This window comes from Manis javanica, chromosome 11 (genome assembly GCF_040802235.1).
Source record: "Manis javanica isolate MJ-LG chromosome 11, MJ_LKY, whole genome shotgun sequence".
Classification (NCBI taxonomy): Eukaryota; Metazoa; Chordata; class Mammalia; order Pholidota; family Manidae; genus Manis; species Manis javanica.
The window spans coordinates 89,197,863-89,219,691 of NC_133166.1; the positions used below are offsets into that span (position 1 = coordinate 89,197,863).

At 34.1% G+C, this 21,829-nt stretch overlaps 1 protein-coding gene across 1 annotated transcript in view; it reads left to right on the plus strand.

Annotated features, from left to right (window-relative positions):
• Positions 1-20,748, plus strand: part of XPR1 (xenotropic and polytropic retrovirus receptor 1) — a 232,685-nt gene extending 211,937 nt beyond the window's left edge. Inside the window, exons 12-15 of the mRNA XM_037021098.2 lie at positions 7,286-7,452; positions 9,464-9,603; positions 14,685-14,906; positions 17,564-20,748. Of these exons, the coding sequence (XP_036876993.2) occupies positions 7,286-7,452; positions 9,464-9,603; positions 14,685-14,906; positions 17,564-17,624 (590 nt within the window). The 3' untranslated portion in view covers positions 17,625-20,748. The remainder of the gene's footprint in view (positions 1-7,285; positions 7,453-9,463; positions 9,604-14,684; positions 14,907-17,563) is intronic.
• Positions 20,749-21,829: the final 1,081 nt, after the last annotated feature.

The window sequence follows — 21,829 nt, forward strand, 5'->3', positions numbered from 1 at the left end:
CACTTACCAACTTTACATTTCCCTGTATGGCCCCGGAAGATGGCTGGTTAGCCAGAGACGGGTAAGATTCCTCAAGGGAGGAACAACCTAAGACAGGCACAGTCGCAGGGGGGCCATCAGGTGAGAAATTGGGGATCAACAGAGGTGAGGCTCAGAACCTCACCCCCCCTGCTTTGAGAGAAATCTTCTGCATCCGTGGATGTCTTGCTGCCCTTGTCTAGCCTGGATTAATACTTAGTCCATAGGCACACACCTGATCATCTGATCATCTACATTTGCCCTCTTACAGCACTAAACTATGTTTTCTACCTTTATCTTGCATCTACCTACCACTTCAGCATTTTATTAAAAATAAAAATAATAATAATAATAGAGGGAGAAATGTGGGATCAACATATAAATCAAGTACAAAAATCAAATGAATATTCATATTTGACCTGATTGTTTATGAGTCATAATGCATGATCAAAACCGAAAGTTTCTGTGATGAATGCCCTTGTACTGTTCACCATGTAAGAATTTATTCACTATGTAAGAATTCATTCACCATGTAAGAACTTGTTCGTTATGCTTCAGAAGATTGGAGACTGACGAGAATTAGGCTTGAGATGGATTAATGATTGTACATTGAGCATTGACCCCCCTATACTGAATTTTATTGTTGTTAACAACCATTTGATCAATAAATATGAGAGATGCCCTCAAAAAAAAAAAAAAGATGTAAGCACAGACAAAATGTTTTTGAAAAGATTATCATATGAAGGAGAGATTACTTTCTTTCTAAGCTTAGATGTTATTTTATCCTTTGCTAAATAATTTTCATTATTAAGTTTTTATTCATCTGTGAAATGTTAACTTGAAAAGGTGTTGTTATAACTCTCATTGCTTTTCTTCTCCCCTTTACATTTGCAGGCACATTGTCTCCTACTACTTTGAGAAAATTGAACCTATCAGGAGTTATTTTCCTTCAGTTGCCTTCTACCCACATACTTATTTAACCCAAACCCATTCTCACCATATTTTCCCAGTCTTAGGTAACAGTTTCCCTCCTAAGTTCTCTTTTAGGTCTCCTCTTAAGACCTTCTTTCCTCCTCTTTTTGGGATCTTGCTCTGGTCATCATCCCTTTTCTTTCCTAAATCTTCAGTATCTTCATCATTACTGACTCCTTCTCTTCAGCTGATGTACATACCTAAGAGCCCCTCTCACCCTAAAAAGACTTCCATTATCTCATTAAGCCATCTCTAGTCTCTTGCTCTTTCTCATTCCTGCATCTCAAAACAGTAGTCTGCCTTCCTCATAGTCTCTATTTTCCTATAGCCACAGTAACTTCATATAATAATTTTAACATATTTACAACCTTGAAATATATACAAATATAGGATTACAATTTATATTTTTGAAAGAGCTAAGAAGCTCTGTAACATTGGAGAGAGCTCTTATCTCTTTCAATTTTTGAAAATATACTCAACCAAGCTTAGTCAAATGCAGTATAGATGGAAAACATCTACTTCTGACTATGTCCTTGCCCTTTTTGTAGAAGAGCCTTATGTTACCTTTGGTGGTTCCAAAATGGTTTCAACTACTGTCTATATATATATATGACTCCAAAATCTGTATCTTCTTCTTTTTATTTCCAGTTGTTTCCTAGGTATTTTCCACCTTGATGTCATAGGTCCTCAAAGTCAATATTTTAAAAATGAAACTCTTTTTTTTTCCCCTTAGCTTTCTTCAGGCCTCATGTTTTCTATTTCAGTTCATGGCAGTATCCCACACAGTCATCCAGGTTAAAAACTAGGAGTTGTCCTTGAATCTGCTCTTTATCTTACCTTCACAATTAACTAATTCCTATCAATTTTAGTTTCAAATTATTTCTCAGGTTTTTTGCCTGACCTCTTTATACCTTATACTTCCACTCAATTCTAGTCCCCATCATTTCTCATTTGGCTACTGTAATAGCCTTCTCATTGGTACACTACTTCCAGGCTTCCCCTTCAAATTCATCTTCCCTATGGTATCTAGCACTGCACTATTCAGTAGCGTAGCTGCTAGGTATATGTAGCTGTTGAGCACTTAAAACGTGCCTAGTCTAAACTGAGAGGTACTCTTAAGTATAAAATACAAATTGGATTTTGAAGACAGATGTAATACTTCCTCCAGCTTTTCTTGTGGCTATTCCTTCTCATTACTCAGTTATCAACTTAGACACTTTGTCTGAACACATCTAAAGGAATTCTGCCAGTCTCGATCACATTACCATATTCTGGTTTCTTCATGGCACTTCGCACTGTCTGAAATCATCTCATTTATTTGTATATCTAATCATTGCCTACCCCCACTAAGCAGTACGCCTCACTGGAACAGGCAATTCGTTCTTTAGTGAATAATATTCACTCCTTTGTACCTGGTATCTGGAATAATATCTGGCATAAACTAGGTGCTAATTTAGTTATTTAATGATTGAATGGTTTCTGCTGTTTGATATGGCTCTCTCTGCCTCAGAAACCTGTTTAACTCAAGACTGTTATTTTTCAAGACTCAGTTTAAGTAGCACTGCCTCCAGAAGGCCTTTCCTGGCCTTTTCTCCTCCTAGAAACCTGGTTTATTGATTCCTCCTCTATGCACAGTTCTACAATTGCACTTACACATTGTGTTTTTGTTTATAGCTCTTTTCTTTTACAGTTAGGCCTTAATAGTTCCTCAGTACATTCTCCCTTCTCTAAAATATACCCAGTAGACATTCAGCATGTTTGTTAAATATAGAAGTAAACAGACTTTTCTTTGGAGTTAATCTTAAGCACTATAAGTGCATAATAAATAATGCAGCTTATAGTAGATACTCAATATATGTTGAGTGAATTTCTTTGTACTCTTTTTCTTTTTTTATTATAAAAACAATATAGCATTATTTAAGGCTTGTTTAAATATTTATAAAGTATCACCACCCTAATAGAAACTGTTTTCTTTAGCTCACTTTGTTCCTGTCTTTTTCTTTTATCTTTAATTATACAGGTAAAACACAGATACGTATATAGTATTGTAAAAAGATAATTCAAATAATATGGAAATACATAAAGTTAAAAGTGATTCCCCTTAATAATCTTACTTCCCTCATCAGGGATAGCCACCTCTGTCTTCTTCTATAAACATGATTTTATACACAGTATGAAATCATAATACATGTATAGTTTTTAAATTCTGTTTTCCACATACCTTAGAAATCTTTTTAATGTAACTTTATAGTTTTATGGAACTCTGTTTTCATCTTAGAGTGGAGATGGACTAACAGAGAACAACACTGTCTGGTACAAAAAAGTTCCTTGGATAAAGATTGCTATTTCTAGTGTCCTCATTTATCCTTAAGCTTAATGATTTACATTTTTGTCTCAATCATTTTAAGATTATAAAGTTTCTATAATCACAGCATTGGAAAGAGGCAGAGTCTGGATTCAAACCCAGATCTTCTAACTTCAAATCGACTCATTTTTCCACTCACTATTTCTCTAGACTTCAGCTTCCTTTACTATAAAATGGGAATAATAATGTTTGTCTTGCCTGTCCTAAGGATAAATATGATAATCACCTGAGGAGGTGTAGTATTGCATGTGATCTTACATACTAACTAAAATGCATTAAAGATCAGGGAAGTATCCATATCCATGAATATTCAGAGAACCGTATTTATCTCTTAAGTCAGCAATTCAATTTTTTAGGTAATAAGAATAGAACTAGGATTTGCTATATGCCAAATTCATTCCTAACTCAGTTTACTTTATATAAGCTTGGGCTTTGACAATACTGTCCAGTCTATTTCATTTGTTTTCTTATTTAATTTCAAATTAAAAACTAGTAAACTATTGCCAGTGTAGAAAGGTTTTGATTGAAAAGAAAACAGTTCACTTTGTCTTTATCATGGTGCCACTTCTTTCGCTTTTGAAATATCCTGCCTGAAATATACTTCAGAATGATTTCCATATGTAATTTTTCTGGTTTCTCTATTAACAGTCTTCCTGATGTATTATTTTACTTTATCCTTCCTGTGATGGCTATGGGTACAAAAGTCTAAGAAGCTTATTTTCATTTGTTTTAGGTTCAGTGAATACTATGACCATAAATATGCCCAGTATGAATTATGCTTCTAATGTGGCAGGTGTGTAATAGAAGTTTAACACAGAATAGCAATGACTTCATTTTCTGTGATTCTGAACATCACTAAAGTGGGCTACCAGAGATAGCCAAGAGAGAATTAGATGTAATTGCTTGCCTAAAGTGATATCTTTCCAATACCTCCCCTGAATACCAATGAAGGCAGATGATCTTAGGGAGAAGCTCTTCCTTTGGGAGATGGGAAAGATCAAATAAGGGTAATGATTTAAAAGAAACCAAAATGTAGCATGTGTAGACCAGATGTGTGCTAGTCATTGTTTGAAAAAATCCATAGATGAAACATTACTTATTCCAAAATATTCTGTCTAATTGTTTGGTTTTTTAAATCCTTGTGTGTGTTTCATAGAAATTTCATAGAAATAAAGGGACTTACAAAGGAAAGAAGCACTGACCAACTGTACCATTTTAAGACTTATGCTTTTAGTTACATTATTAATTCCTTTTTTAAAAACTTTTCCTTCTACTATCTCCTTTTATATAATAATCTGAACTTGATGATTTCTTCAGTAATTAGGAAAGAAAATTAACTTTCAATAATAAGACTTGATATTACCTATACTCAGTTGAGAAATACTTTGTTGCCTCCTCCTGATACATCTGTTAGTCTGTTCTTACTTCATTACTTTTACTAGCAAACCAAATGATGACTTGTGAAAACTGAATGAGATAATATATGTAAAGCACATGGTAATAAGCATTCAGTAAAAAAAAAAGAGTTGCAGATGTAATTTACAATAAAATTGCTTGTCTTTTCCTCTTTGTTTTGATCTTGTTTTGAAAATATGAGTAGAGTGAATTTTATTAAGTTGCTAAATTTACTTTATTCTCTGCACACCTTAATAGATGACATTATAGAATTTTTTTAATGCATTTGTGATGCTAATTATTGAGCAATACTGCTCAGCTAGAGCGTATACCTATCAATGGAATGAAATGAACAGATATGTCAGAACACATCTAATTAAACCTAGATAATATTTTGTTAGGACTTTTTTGATAATTCATATGGCACAATGTTGTAGTATAAATATTCATTCAACTCAATTTGCTTTTGATGAAGAAAGTTTTTTTGGAAATTGTTTAAACCTGAAAATATGTGTATTTACAAGCTTGATTATACATTAAAATCACTTGTGGACCATTTAAAAAATACTAGTTTCTGTTCCCTACCACTGACTTCTAAGAGAAGCTGAGCAAGTGGTATATTGATATATGTTTAACAAACCAGTTCTTGGGTGGGAGATAAAGGGCACTGATTTTTCAGTATTTGCTTATTTCTATGATGTAAATACTTCCACAGTAGCCAATTTCAAGCTACTAAGATGATAACGTTGAATTGGGAAAAGATGTATTGTAGCACAGCATGATATAATATTTTCATCATATAAATACAGTCAACATGCATAGCCTAGAAGAACAGATAATAGCAAAATTTAGTAAAATAAGGAGAAAGTGATGGAGTTGAGTTTTTATTACCTTTGTTTTTAATATAACTAATTGTAAGTTTATATTATTTATTTTTTAATAATAACTGTGTTTAACAACCAGCTTACAAAGTTTTTGAAAATTTAACAGTTGGCTCTCCTGAGCTAGTACATACTGACTCTAACACTATACTGGAGCTCTAAGGTATCTGTATTTTTTAATGAGATAATTCTGATGCAAGCAACCTGCAGCCAGTTAATGTTACTGGAATACAGATCTGATCAGAAGGCCCAGCAAGTCATTCCACAGTCAGACCCAAAATGTCTTTTCCAAAATCATTTCAAATCATACCCATTCCCTTAACATCCTCTGTGTTTCACTCGCACAGATTTAGATTACTTGGAGCTTCTGAAATACATCTCGTACTTTCTCACCCTGGTGCCTTTTCATTATCTTCCTTCAACTTTGAATGGCCTTGCCTCATCTATCTGACTTTTGCAACACTATTTATCTTTCTGCAAATAACTCAAATGTTACTTCCTCTTATTTCCTACCATTTGGAAACATTCCCATTCTCTTTGATATTTTCATAGTACTTTTATTTATTCTTCATTACAAGCTCAAATTTATCATCAATAGCAAATGGCTACTTCATTTAATAGACAAGAAATTTCTAAAGGGTACCTTTGAATCATACTGCACTTAACACTTTAATAGCTAAAAATGATTAATAAATACTTGTTAATTTTAATAGGAAGGATTATAGATGATGTACAATACATACTTTACTTTCTGTGCCTTTGAAAAACCAACGAAAATTTAAATTTTTTTTAGATTTCTCTATTTTTTTTTCTGATTCAGGACCATTTAGTTGTTACATACCTATATCCTGCATCTAGTGAACACAGATAACATCATGATGCTCAAACTTACCAAAAAAGAATTTTACTAGGGAATATGTGAAGCACCTAAGAATGGAAAAGATGAAATTGTATAACTGCATTTGTAAATTATTTTTATTATTCTGATTTAGTGCACTTTATAGTGTTTCCAGCATAAAGTCATATTAGGCCTTTGTATCAATAAACAACCTCTAAAAGAAGCAAAAGTATCCTGCTTTGCCATTTGAGAGAAATTTGCTTTCACATATGTCCTTATCAATCTGAAGTCCTCATCAATCTATTGCTTTCTGGCATTTTATCTAGAATTGAAATAATCAGATTGCCTCTACATTAAGAATAGACAAGATGTAAGTGTATGAAGGAAACGTTGTTCTAAAGTAAAAACAATTCAACAATTCTTTGAAGCAAATGCAACACGTTCTTTATTAGTGCTATTTGATCAGTTTTTTTCATCTTTGACCCTAAGCTGCCACCTGATGGCAAAAATTGAAATGACACCTATTGTAATCAAAATCTACACCACAATTACTTGGATTTTTATATATATTCAACATAGAGCCTCTAAAACTCCAAATGCACATTTGTATAAATTTTATGTATTCATTAAATGTTTGATGATTACTTTTGACTTCAGGAGAACCAGATAACCTTTGTTAGACAATGACTCTACTAGGGAGATTTGTTTAAAATCTTACTTCCTTTATGGAGCTGTGTAGTTTTTTTAGTTGTACTTAGTGAAGAATTTTTCTTAAGTCTAGCTATTTTCTTTTTCCTTTCCATTTTTTCTCTTCAGAACGAGGTCACTCAGATACCCTGGTGTTCTTTTACCTGTGGATCGTCTTTTGTATCATCAGTTCATGCTATACCCTCATCTGGGATCTGAAGATGGACTGGGGTCTCTTTGATAAGAATGCTGGAGAAAACACCTTCCTCCGGGAAGAGATTGTATATCCCCAAAAAGTATGTTCAAAGAGTGTTTGTACTTGTTTAAAAAAAACAAACAAACTCAGGCGTAACACCAATTAAATCCTATTATAATACATACTCAAACCTACCTGACTAGAAAAAATAATTACCAAAAAATACCAATTAATTTGATCTTTACCCAGTTGTAAGATTCAGTGATAGGAAGAAGAGTATAGATTGGGTTACTAATATTTTATACTATGTCAAATGTCACTAATACCTCAAAATTGTGCTTTGAAAAGTATGTGAATGTATAATATTCAATTTATGAATAGGGAAGACTTTTCAAGTGTGGGGATTAAAGATAAATGATAGGAGAGTGGATATGAAGAATGATATATAGGATAACTTCAGGTAAGCAGATGAAGGCAGATAAAGGATGTTTGTTGACAGTGGTCTTTTTTTTATAAAAGTTATTACAATAATCACAATAAGCAAATAATGTATGACCAAGACATGAGACATTTTTATAAATCTCATTTGAAAAGAAAACCAGTATTGGTGAGCACAAGTCATAGGACAAACATAAGCTCAAGTAAAGGTGGTTCTTTTGTGCTCGCCAAGTAGATGTCCCTTATTGCTTCTTATACTGTTCTTGCCTTACCAAGAGATAGAATACATTTATTTCTTATGCTTATTGCTTAGATGAATGATTTGTATCTTTTATAAATGTTACTCCATTTCTCCCTTAAATAGTTCTAACTAGTTGGTTTCTATGTAATAAAATTCGTTAAGAGAATCTTACAATCAGTTTATTTATTCATATTTTCATGACCCTAGGAAAAAAAATACATACTTTCCTACATAGTAATTTGCAAATTTTTAAGAAAAGTGTTCTGCTAGATCACCACCATCCCTTTCAATTTTAAAAAGGTATATATTGGAATAAAATTCATTGCACTTGAAAAGGGAAGAAACTCTGTGGAGTCCAGTGGAGCTTCATTTAAAAATTAAAAGCACAGCTATATGAACCTTCAAATCGGTTCCTAGGGATTAACAACGTTTACTATTAAGCACCATATCCAGGTGAAGGAAACATTTTTGTTATCTCTGTGTTGAAACTTAACTTCTGTGTCCCTTGCCTCAAATTAAGTGTATTCCTCCCAAAAGACTTCCACTTTTTTTGGTAACATTCACTCCCACGTCATTCAGCTGTGGATCAGCTTAAGACTCACCTTTAAAGGCAAATGAAATTGCAGTTCTTCACTGAGGCCCAACAATGAATTCACTGCAAATGAATTTATCCAAAAATTACATTATCGCTATTTGGATGGAGGGGGGAAGAACAGGAAGGTATATGTTAATGTGTTAAAATCTTCACATTCTATCATAATTGTCAGTGGATAAAGTCTAAAATCGATCAATTAAGATATACCAACATACACACATTATTTAGAAATACAAAGGAGAAATACTAAGAAAAATAGCTACAAATTTTGAAAACATTTGTCTATAGAGAATGGGAAGAGAAGCTGGCACGGGGACTGCTGGGTTTTTTGTTACTAGCTTTCTAACATGACTAATATTCCTGTGTTAATTTTTTTTTAATGAAATTAATGCCATCGCTTAATACATAGTGGTTCTAGTTCATATAAGATGTTATAACCTTTAAATACACATATTTATTAAAGAGCTAGTTATCCAGAGATTAATAGCAATCCATGAATTATTGTTTGGTCTATTGGCAGTTTGTGTTCTTAAGACTTGTGTAGCTAAAACTTCTAAGTACTGGGTACTATAACTAGAAGAATTAGTAAAGTGTTGTCTTCCCCATGTAAAAATGGGACATTCCTTAAGTTCAACCATGTTTATGAAATCCAAACTTAATGTACCATTTAATAAAAAAAACTAAATTGGTGATATCTTTCTAAAATATAAAATAAAGCATTCTCCATTTTAACTTGTGCTTGTTGGTGGGACATGTGGGAGTCCTGCTACTGTGATAGGTGTGTTTATTTGTGAGAAACATCATAGTAAGTGTTGTCAATTTATTATTACTCCTCAGGCCTATTACTACTGTGCCATCATAGAGGATGTGATTCTGCGCTTTGCTTGGACTATCCAAATCTCAATTACCTCCACAACTTTGTTGCCTCATGCTGGGGACATCATTGCTACTGTTTTTGCTCCCCTTGAGGTTTTCCGGTAAGCAAACTACCAAAAAGTTTATCAAAGATTCTTTTTACCTAAAAGATTTCTAATACTTCTAAGTTATAATTTATTAAAATTTATACTAGAAAAGCTTAAATTTTCTGTTTTTCCTCACACTTCTCATCAGCCTCAGAATTGGAAAATCCTACTTAAAGGATTAAGAGATTAATAACTTACAAAGTTAAAATAATTCAGGATGATTTATAAGCTTTTTAAAAGTTGGGCTCCATTGGAAAGGTCATGAGTGGAAATTGAGAGGTAAAAAGTCTAGGAACAGAAATTCAAATTAAAATAATTTTTTTATTTTACTGAGAATCATTTTTTACACTTGGCAGTCTGGATTCTTCAGCCCAGACTTCTCATTGGAAACAATAAAAATGCCAGATAAAATGTCTTTAAATCTTACTAAAAACATCAATATTATGACAAGATAGACTAAAATCTAATTGAAAGCAGGTATCTCAAGACAAGCAAAGCACTAAAGCCAATTTTACACTTCAGAAATTTGCCAGACCTAGGGACTTGGAAATTCAGTTGTTATAGCCAATTCAAATTTGTATGTATCTAGTAGTAACATAGCTTGAAAATATATAAAGCAAAAGTAGCTGAAAACAGGAGATAAGCTTATAATTTTAGAGGAAGATTTTTAACATGCTCTTCTCAGTAATAAACAAGCAGCTAGTTAACCAACTTGACCTAATTGACCGTTATAGAGCGTAACAACTACTAAATATATATTCTTTTAAATGCATGTAGAACAGTTACTGAAATTAACCATATGCTGGGCCATAAAGGAAGTCTTAAGTTTCAGAAGGTTAAAATCACAAAAAGATTATTGAAATTCTCCAAATGTTTAGAAATTAAGCAGTACATACATATCTAAATAGTCCATGAATCAAAATTGAAATTGCAGTGTAAATCTAAAAATATTTCGAACAGAATGAAATTGATAATGTGACAGAAGAATATGTGGAATGTAGCTAAAAAGCTATGCTTAGAGGAAAATGTTTAGCCTTAAATGTATACATTAGAAAAGTATACAGCTCAAGAAATTAGAAAAATGTTAAAACAGCCAATCCCAAAAGAAAGTAGAAGGAAGGAAATATAAAGAAATGGAAATTAATGGAATAGGAAACAAACATATAGTATAAAAAATAATAAAGCCAAAGTTAGTTCTTTAAAGAGACTAATAAAATTTACAAAATTCTAAACAGGACTGACCAAGCGAAAAAGGAAAGAAGGCACAAATTACAAATACCAAAAACCCTACAGATTTTTTTTAAAAGAGTAAGACATTATGAGCAATTTTATGCCAATAAATTTTGTTTAAATAGATGAAATGGACAAATTATTTAAAAAGTACAGTTTACTAGAACCAATAAAGAAGAAATAGGAAATCTGATAGGCTTATATCTATCAAGGAAATTAAATTCACATTAAAATCCTTCCCATTGAGAAAACTGCAGGCCAGGGAGTTCTTCCAAATGTATGAGAAGAAGATATTAGCAATTTTACACAAAACTCCTCCAGGGAAAAGAGTTCACTTCCCAGTTCATTTTGTGTAGCCAGCATCACTTTGATACCTAAACCTACAAGGACATTCCAAGAAACACCATTATATCTCATGCAAGAATTCTGAACAAAATATTAGCTAATGAATCCAGCAATCTACAAAAAGGATAATATATCACAACCAAGCTAGGTTTATTCTAAGAATATAAGATTCAATTTTCAGAATCATTTAACATTTAGAAGTCAATCTGTGTAACTCACCATTAATGGAATAAAGCAGGGCAGGGCCTCAATATATGTAGAAAAACACCAATGCAAAGTCAGTACCAGTTCATGAAAAAAATTAAGATTATCTGCAAAAACCATAAGATCATATTTAATGATGAAACACTATAAGCTCTCCCTTAAGATCAAGAATGAAGTAAATATGCCTGCTGTCACTTCAATTAAACATCATTCTGCAAGTATAACAAGTATAATGAGGGAGGAGAAAAGTGTAAGGATTGGAAAGGAAGAAATTAAACTATAGCTATTCATGACGGCATGATTGCATATGTAGAAAATTCAAAAGAATTTACACATGAACTATCAGAATAAATGTAGCTATACCCTGAATACAATGTCAGTGTAAATATAAATTAGTGTAGTTCTAAAACTTATATGGAAACAGTAAGGATCAAGAATAGCCACACTATCCTGAAAAGAACAAAAGTAAAGGACTTATACTTGAGAAATGTCAAGACTTACTTTGTGGCTACAGTAATTAAGATAGAGTTGGGTCTTGGTGAAAGAATAGACAAATAGTCTATTGGAACAGAATAGAGAGTCCAGAAACAGATCCACGCATACATTGACCCTACCTGATTTATGACAAAGGTAGCTAAATAAATCTTAAAATAAATGACATTGAGTCAACTAGATATCCATATGGGGAGAAAAAAAAGAATCTCAATTAGTACTGTACACTGTATGCAAAACCAATTCCAGGTAGATTGCAGAGACAAATATGAAAGGTAAATCAATAAACTGTAGAAGATAACATAGGAGAGGGCCATAAATGCAGCTCTGGGTATATTGTAATGTTAATATTTCTTATTTCTGATAATTAAATAATGTGATCACCTTACAATAAGCTACAAATCTATGATCTGCACACTTTTGTATAATCTGTGCTATACTTTAAGATGCTTATTTTTTTTAAAAAAAGCAGTGCAGAAGAATTATGTTCAAAGAAGTAGGTTAGATTGACAGCTAACTTTTCAACAGCACCAATTAAAACCAGAAATCATTAAAACTGTTTCTTCAGTATGCTGAAAGAAAATAACTGCCTGCCTAGCTAGAACTCTTTACCCAGTGAAAATATTTTTCACAAATGACGATGAAATAAAGATATTTTCAGACAGGTATATAGCATTCCTCTGAGTCAGGATGGACAAATACATCAGAATGGCCTGTAAAGTAAGATAGAACCTGAAAACATAAAGATAAAGGTAAACCTGAACGATAAAGATTGAATCTGGGAACAGTAAACGTGCTGCTGTCAGTGCTCTCCAGACCTTCCTTCACTTCTTCACTTTCCCAAATGTCAGGTCTAAGACCTGAAACTCCCCATCACTACCAGTACCTCCCTCACCCACTTCTTTCTGTTTTGTGTTTGCTACTTTATAAGGTGTAAAAAAAAATTTTTCTAGTAAAAAATATAGCTAATTACTTTTTAATTTCTTGACTATTTTATTTGCTAAATCATTTGCTCAATAGAATCAGATGTTCTATCACCCATTTAAAACAAAAGTGAAATGATCCTTCTTCAGATCTACTTTTGTCCTCCAACTCTTGCCCATTTTTTTCTCCTTTATAGCAACTCTACAAGAGATGTCTGTGCTGCTGTTTCCACTCTCTCACCCCTCCACCATTCTCCCTTTAAGTCAACTTGTCTTTTTTCCTAATACTCAAACTAAATCACTTTTGTTAATAATCCATAATAATAATGGCAGCAAACATATAAGTATTGCCTACACTGTGAACCTGACACTGCTCTAAGTGTTACTGAATACTGAAAACAGTCTTCCAAGGTGTGGGTACCTGTTTTCCTGATAATGCTGAAGCATGGGTTAAGCAACTCATCCAAGGTCATTACACCTACTAAGTGGTGGAGCCATGATTTGAATCTAGACAAATCCCCCAGAATCTTTGCTCTGATCACACCACCTCTCTATTTTGCTAAATTCCCCAGTCAGTTCTCTGTATTTATATTACCTTACCTCTCAGCAAAGCACTTTCTTCATTTGATTTCACAGAAACTATGCTCTCCTGTCTCACTGGCTATTCCTTCCTAATTCCTTTACTTGTTCTTCTTCTTCCCAATGGCAAAATGTTAGAATGCTTCAGGGTTTAATGCTCTATCCTCTTCTGTCCCCCACTTATATTATTCCTAAGCCCATGACTTAAGCTACTGTCCTTATGCTGTCTCCAGTCCTAGACTCTCCCTTGAACTGCAGATTTATGTTCATTTGGCTGCTGAATTTCCCCCTTGGATATTTAATGGCTCTAGCCTAATAGGAAAAACCCAGTTCTCAAATAAATAGTGTCACCATTCACTGTAGACCAAAAGCCTAAGACTGTTCACATCCATGTCAGTAATTCCTGTCAGCTCCGTTTTTATAAATAACTCCCTAGTCTGTCTGCTTCTTGTCACTTCTGTTATTCCTACCTTAATCTAAGTCTCTATTGTCTCTTTCCTGGAGTACTGCAACAGCTTCTAATTGATCTTCCTTCAGCTGTTCTTGTCTCCCTTTGATCTATTCATACTGCAGCAGCCAGAATTGATCATTTTTAAACAAACCACGTCATTCTATTCAGAACCTTCCTTCTTTTCCAACACACTTAAAACCTAAACTATATATACTATAGCCAATAAGGCCTCTGTGGATCAGACTTCTTCTACCTCTCCATCTTCCTCTCTTGCCATTTTAACCTCTCTATTCCTTTCTGGCCTCACTCACCTTCTTGCCATTATTTCAACACACCAAAAACCTTTCCAACTTGAGGCCTTTTATACTTGGTAATTCCTCTGCCTAGGATACCTTTCTTCTGGATTTCATATGACTTGCTTCTTTGCATCATTCAGGTTTCCACTAGATGGCATCTCTTAAGAGAAGCATGCTCTATCCCCCATCCCCTCTCCCTGCTTTATTGTGTTCAGAGCACTTACCATTAGCTTATTGCTTACTTTCTTATTATCTGTCCACTAGAAATTACACCCCATAGGGCAGAGGTTTTGTCTGTCTTGTTCAGTGCCTTTTCCTCTCATGGTATAGATACTCAATAAAGTGAAATAATGAACACTCTGAAACGGAATTCCATGAGTGCCTTCCCTTTGCCTACTCCATTCTTTTTCCCTTCCCCACACTATGCCATACTTTCCTGCTTTATTTGCTATTCTGGTCCTTAATTCCATGTTTTGTTTCCATGAGTAGAAACCTTATATACTAGGAAGTTTGTAGGTTATAGTAGTGTGTTCAAATTTTGTAAGTAATGTGCCTACTCTGATCCCTTTTGCTTAGGCGGTTTGTGTGGAACTTCTTCCGCCTGGAGAATGAACATCTGAATAACTGTGGTGAATTCCGTGCTGTGCGGGACATCTCTGTGGCCCCTCTGAATGCAGATGATCAGACACTCCTAGAGCAGATGATGGACCAGGATGATGGGGTGCGAAACCGCCAGAAGAACCGGCCGTGGAAGTACAGCCAGAGCATATCCCTGCGCCGGCCTCGCCTTGCCTCTCAGTATGTATGGTTCCACTTACGTGAGACAGATTTCCTTCAGGTTTTAACACTAGATAACATTTAAGCTAAGAAGCCAAGAGGCTGAACCAAGTGAAACTGCCGGCACTTAACTATTTTCACCTACAAAAAAAAAAACAGTAGCAGCAAATTCATATGATCCAACCTAAAGAAAGTCTTAATGAGCATAAAATATCATTAATACATTAAATAGTGTCTATTGATTTGGCACTAAAAATACAGTTTTGGGAAAATTTGTTGGAGAATAATCTACTTGAATCTTTAGTATGTTATGTATACAAATAATTTTCAAGCTATAAACCTTAGGAATCCTGGCTCTGCCACTTGCCGTTATGTATACAAATAATTTTCAAGCTATAAACCTTAGGAATCCTGGCTCTGCCACTTGCCATCTCTGTAACCGTGGTCAGATTACTTAATATCTCCATATTATCCCACGTCTGTAAAATATGATCCCTGCTCATAGGGTGGTTATGACATGAGATTTAGACCAGTTTCTTCATGGAAAGAACTCAGTAAGTATAAGCTGTTATTATTTTATTTGCTTACTAAATGCCTGAACAACAATATTTTTATGTCATTGACTTTGTATGTCCCTAAAAGTAACAATAAATGTAGGATATATTGTGGCTACATTTGAAATTTAGAAATAGTAGATATAACAGTAGATAGGAATGAGGAAAGAGACTTAAGTTGAGCATGAGCAATTTTCAAAAGGATAAAGGACTGTTTGAATAGACTAGAGGCATAGTAAAGACATAAAAATAGAAGTGAGGGACAGAAAGAAAAACCGTGTGACTAGAACTAGAGTAAGAAAATTTAGCTGAACTGATGAAGTATGATTGTAAAAAAGGCTGAAAAGTGCAAGCTTGATCTTGTAGGCAGAAAGGAATCAAGAGAATTGTTTTCATAGAAGAATGACATTATAATATAAAGTAGTATTTTCATAAATTTTAATGGCACTGTGTAAGATTTATTGGGAAAGGGAAAAACCAAAGGCCAGAAGACCAACTGGAAGGCCACTGCAGTATTCTTCAGCAGGGGACATTGAGGACTTACTTGGATCAGGGTGCTTATAATTGGACTAAAAAGAATGTAAGGAATCATTCTAAAGGAAGTAAAAAATAGGAGGTGGTAATGGTGACCAATAGATAGAGCAGAGTCGAATTGCCCAAGCTTTAGATGGAATTTGGAAGTTCTCTGAAGAGAAGGCAGAGAAAAAAGCAGAGAGTCGGGAATTAAGTCTTAGGGAGCAAACACAGGCAAGAGAAAAAAGTAAACGAAAGGAACAGGAAAGGAATGGTGAAAGATTTATAGGAAGAACATCAAAACAAAGCATGATATTGTTATAGCAAGGGGGCAGAGTGTGAAAAAGTAGGAAGAGAGGGTGTGGGGGCTGGTGGGTCAGCAAGGTAAGTGCCGCACAGGCCTGGAAGACGGTGCTGTAGCTGCTTGTCTCATTGAGCTTCTACATTTGAAAATCTAATCCTTGTTAGTTACCAGCAGAGGGCAATCTAAACGTACACGATTTCTGCTTCAGAAACAGGAAAGCTCTTTGGCAGTAGATTATTATGTTCAATTTCAGGTGTTCAGTGAGAAAACACTGAAATACTAGATTGCAGCCAGAAGATGTTTAGAACAACAGAGATGGTTATATGCAATGGAGAGAGCAGGGAATCTAAAATAAGATCTGAATTTGAGTACTGACTTTGTGACTCCTGGAACCTTTAGCACATCCTTAACCTTTTTTAATGTCAACATCTACCTCTTTCAGGTAGGGATAACAGCTACTTCACCAAGTACCACATTCACCTCTTGGGGCTCTTGAATTTTAGAGTATTTTAACATTCTTTAATCACATTTTTTATTCAGTGCTGGAATCTCTTCTAAAGCATCGTGAATAGATGCTCATCTTATGCTGTTGACAGTCATCAGAGACATAATGAAGTTTTATGATACAAAGCACCTTGTTTTATTGTTGGATAGATGTCATGGTAGATGGCTTATGTTGGGCTGAAATATGCTTCACTGTAACTTGAATCAGGTGATCCTAGTTGGGCTCTCCAACCTTAAGTCTCCTCCTTTTACATCATACTTTGTCAGCTTTTGAAGACCACTGTTATGCCTCTCCTTAAGTCTTCTCTTCCGCTGGCTAACTCTCATAATATTTTCATGTATACCTCAACTGGCATTGTGTCTACCATCCTCATCATAATTCCTTGTATTTGTCTAATATTTTACTGATGCTTTTCATCCATTTTCTCACTTGATATTTACACTGTCTCCATGAGGTAAAAGTACCATTATGTGAAATAGGAGTTATTATTCCTGCTTTACAGAGGTGAAAATTGGCACTCAAAGAGGGTAAAGATAAAATCAAAGCCAGTACTCAAACTCAGGTCTTCTTATTCCAGATTACTGCCCTCTCCACTGTACCTGCCATTGTTCTTGGTACCTTCCTCTGGTTACAGCCTAGTTTCTTAAGGTTTTTCCAGTAATACCTGAAATTAAATATGAAACTACAGGACTAGTCCATCTGGTACAGTATAGAGTACCATTTAGGATATGATCTTCAGTGGTAGTAAGATTGTTTATATTTTAGTAACTGATTAAGCTTTTTTCCCTCTTATTACCACTAGATCGAAGGCTCGTGACACTAAGGTATTGATAGAAGACACAGATGATGAAGCCAACACTTGAATCCTCTGAGGTCTAGATTAATATCCTTGGTTTTCCTACTCTACAATTCTTTCTTCGACCAATGCAACCTCTAGTACCTTTCCAGCTGAAAACAAGAGAAGATAACATAACACATTTTCCGAGCTCTTCCAGATCGGATCCTATGGACTCCAAACAAGCTCACTGTGTTTCTTTTCTTTTCTTCTGGTTTAATTTTCATTTTCTATTTTTAAAACAAATATTTACTTCATTTTGCCAATCAGAGGACATCTTAAGGAACAAAAACATATTATCATATTATCTTATGGATTGTTTACAATCACAAGGACACAGATACCTATCAGGATGAAGAACAGGCATTGCAAGGACCCTCTGATGGGATGGTACCGAGATACCTCGGCTTCTGCTTGGCCCGGTTTTGACTGGTTGAAACCGGACATTGGTTTTTAAATTTTTTGTCAGTTTATGTGGAGAATTTTTTCCTTTCCTTCATACCCAGCGCAAAAGCACTGGCTGCACTTGCAGGGAAAGTGCAACTTAGAGCAGTACCTTCATTCACGAAGCTACTTTTTAATTTGATGTAACTTTTCTTATTTTGGGGAGGGTTGCAGGGTGGGTGGGAAATATGTATTTGTTGCATATAGTTTTCTCATTATTTATGAAACTTAACCATAAAAGAATGATATAACTCCTGTGCAATGATGGTGACGGCATTGAAGAAGACAGGGGAAACTAATGTTGGGTGGCATTTATGAGGGGCTAGTCTACAATACCTCTTTCATGAGACAATTTACACCATTTGACTTTTACTTTTCTTTCTTTTCACTTTTAAGCCAAAATCTCATTACTGGTTTTTTAAGGTGCTGCTGCTTTAGAATCCTGAGCATGTTTCTCTTAACAAAGCATCCACACACTTCCACAAAAACAGTTTAAATTTATTTAAGAAGTCTGATATTTTTTTTTCTAACGAACAGATGTGGAATACATTTACCCATATTCCAACCATAACAACTACAGTTATGCCTTATTGAGCTTCAGCATTTAGGGTAATTGAGGTATAACCTTTACTAACTCTGAATTGAAGACAAAGCTATTTCTGAGACTCTGTACACCCTTTCTGGACTGACATCAGCTAGAATTTGATCAAATTTAACATCTGTCTTGGGAAAACCATATTTTTGAGAGCATAGAACAAATTACTCTTCCTCTTTCACACTGTATTGAGAAAGCAGACCTTGGCAGCCATTTCTCTCAGCAGCTTTGAAGAATGAACATTGGATTTCATGCCCACCTACAATTAAAAACAACCTGGCTTTCAGAATTCTGGGGTGTCTAAACTTTAGTCATATACTAAAGTTATATTTTTTAGACATTTCAGACTATCATGGTCTATACAAAATGCCCACTTTCACCTCCTTGTCTAATTTCTTTCTTGAATGTAGTTGCCATTAAATTCAGCATTTCAATATCTAAAAATATTAAGAAAAAAGTAAGGTGTATTTTAATCCTCCCTTCCGCTCAGATCCAGATGAAGATTCCAAAATCGACATCAGTGGATTCATGAAAGTAAATTACTTCTGTCGTTTTCAGCTTAATTTTAGACAAAGAAACAAATGAGTGGAAAGGAAGCTATTATCACTTACTTAGTCTTAAAAACATATGGTGACTGCCCCTTAGTGGACTCCTTTTGTCATCAACTCTTCTCCCTGTATCCGAAGTCTTTACTCATCCCTCTCATAATTTCAGTGGATTAATTAATGTTACTGTTACTACCAAAATTCTATCAATAGCTGACAGAATGTTTCTCCTTAAAGGACTTTCTTCCACTTATTTTGACAAGCTCCCAAAATTTTTTCCCTTTCCAAATTGAGATTCTTTTTTCCTGAAAAATTACACAACTTTGTGGCTTTTATTGCTTGTGTGTTTTTGCCAAGCATGTTCCATGGCCCAAAACTGAAGAGGAAAAGTGTAATTACTGAATTTTTTTTTTAGTTTACATAAATCACATCATTTATAATAAATAATCAATGGTAACAATTTAGTGACCCTTGATAGATTAAAGGTTATATTATTTATACTTGGCATATTTTTTTCTGACTATTCTGTTTTGGGACTTAAAAACTATGGGGGAAATATCACTGGTCTGTCAAGAAATAGTAGTAATTATTCTTGAGTTATATAGATAAGTCCAGTGGCCAGTCATTTCTTGTACAAATAAAATTGGTGGGCACTAATGTATATCCAGAGCAATTTGAATTGTCAACTTCTTTCTCTATTAGTAGACCTATATAAAAACACACGTAAAATCTTATGACTGGCTTCTGGTATTTGAATGCCCCATTTTTTTTATTTCATTATTTCCTATGACCAGTTTGGTCTTTCTTCAACTGTTATGATTTTAGGCCCTAATCAGTATTATTTTTTTCATAAATAGTACAATGTTAGAGTGTATTCCTTTTCTAATGTGTTTGTTCTATTAGCATAGCCTATCAAGAATGATATGGCTTATGTAACTTTCAGCTTACCATGACAGATGCTCAAATGTGTATTTCAGCACACAGCTTTTATGTTCCTTCTAAAACCTTTGTAAAAAGATGACTTTTCCTCACCAAGAATAAACAATTTGGAAGAGAAAATATACAACTAAGTTTTTCCTCTAAAAAAGACAGTGTACACTTTTCTCTCCCAAATTTTATATGCCCTACCAGTTGCAAATGCTATATCCTAACCTAAAATTTTACTGAGACTCCTGTACACCAAAATTCTCAATTGAACTCTTAGGAAGTGAATAGTACAGAGTCATTTTAAAGGAGCAGCAATCTAACCAAAGGTTAAGATTTCATCTGATTTTAAGTTTCAGAATGCTAGTGTTATTTTAGTTGAGATCACTCACTTTGTGATATCATTTAAAATACTCCCCAAAGGAATGAAGAGGAAGTATAAATAAAAGAATAAAGTTCATCTTTCATTTGGCGATAATATGGAAAGCATTGATGTGTATAGAGAAGTTAGGAGACAAAAAAATGTGGCTTATTTTCTATGCGCAAATATGCACCTGTTTTTAAGGCTGCCTATACCATTAAAATGGAATGATTGATAATTTCATACCATAGAGACAATAAAATGATCAAAGATTAAGTCATCATTAATTAGGTTATGGTGGTTATTTTTAAGATAGGAAAGATGTTGAAAATGCATGCACAACTTTCTTTTCCATCATCTACCATTTTTCTCCTTAAGAAAACTGCTTAACTTCAGATTCAGAAGCAATGATGTGAGAAAATGACAGTTACCTCAGCAGTAACCTATGTGAACCTATTAAGAAGGAAATTGGGGCTCAGTCCCTAGGATCCATGACTTCCCAATATTCTCAACAGGAGATCTCTAAGACTTTGAATGACATTTTTCTAGAAGTAACTTGTCAGTACAGTATACCTCCAAAGTACATTCATGGTGACTAGAGAATGCAGTTCATCCTTTCCTAACAGATGAACTAAGGCATGTTAAGATTTTTTTTTTACATAGCCTATTACTGAGTCATACAGTCATCAGATTAACAGACATTTTAGTTGAAGATAAAATAATTATGGAGATAGTAGATAAGAGCAAGAAGATGTCAGGCATTGGCAGCAGAAGCAGGGCAGTAAGGAAGGTATATGAGCTTGACAGCAAGGAGGCAATGCTTTGCTGTCTCCTTTGAGCGGTTATCCTGCTGGTGGAGACCTGCCTTTATTTTCCATCAGTTTTCTCCATTACTTTGCATTATTCAGGAAATAGTTTTTTTATGCACAGATTCTAAGCAATGACTAGAAAAGTGTCTTAGTCTAAGGAAAATAATTTAGAAAATAACCCTATCCATGGCATTATTTTATTCAAAAACTTAGGACTCTCTGAAGTGATTGTACTTTATTTGGTAACCATATGTCAGATCATTATTGTTTTCTACAATAGTTTGCATGAAATTTGCCTAACTCAAAAAATAAATACTTCTTGATGTTAACATATTTAAATTTTTCTTAAAATTAAGATAGCTTTTGAAATTTAAAAAAAATAGTATTGAATCTATGACTTTTCAACTACAAAATCACCGTACTTTTCTCAAAGTCTAATAAAGCCAATATCATTACAGATAAGACCTATAGTCACTAGGTTAAGACAATAAAAGTTCTGGTAGAACTTTGGGAAACGGTAAAGAGCAAATCAAATGTATCAGCATAGTTCATTTT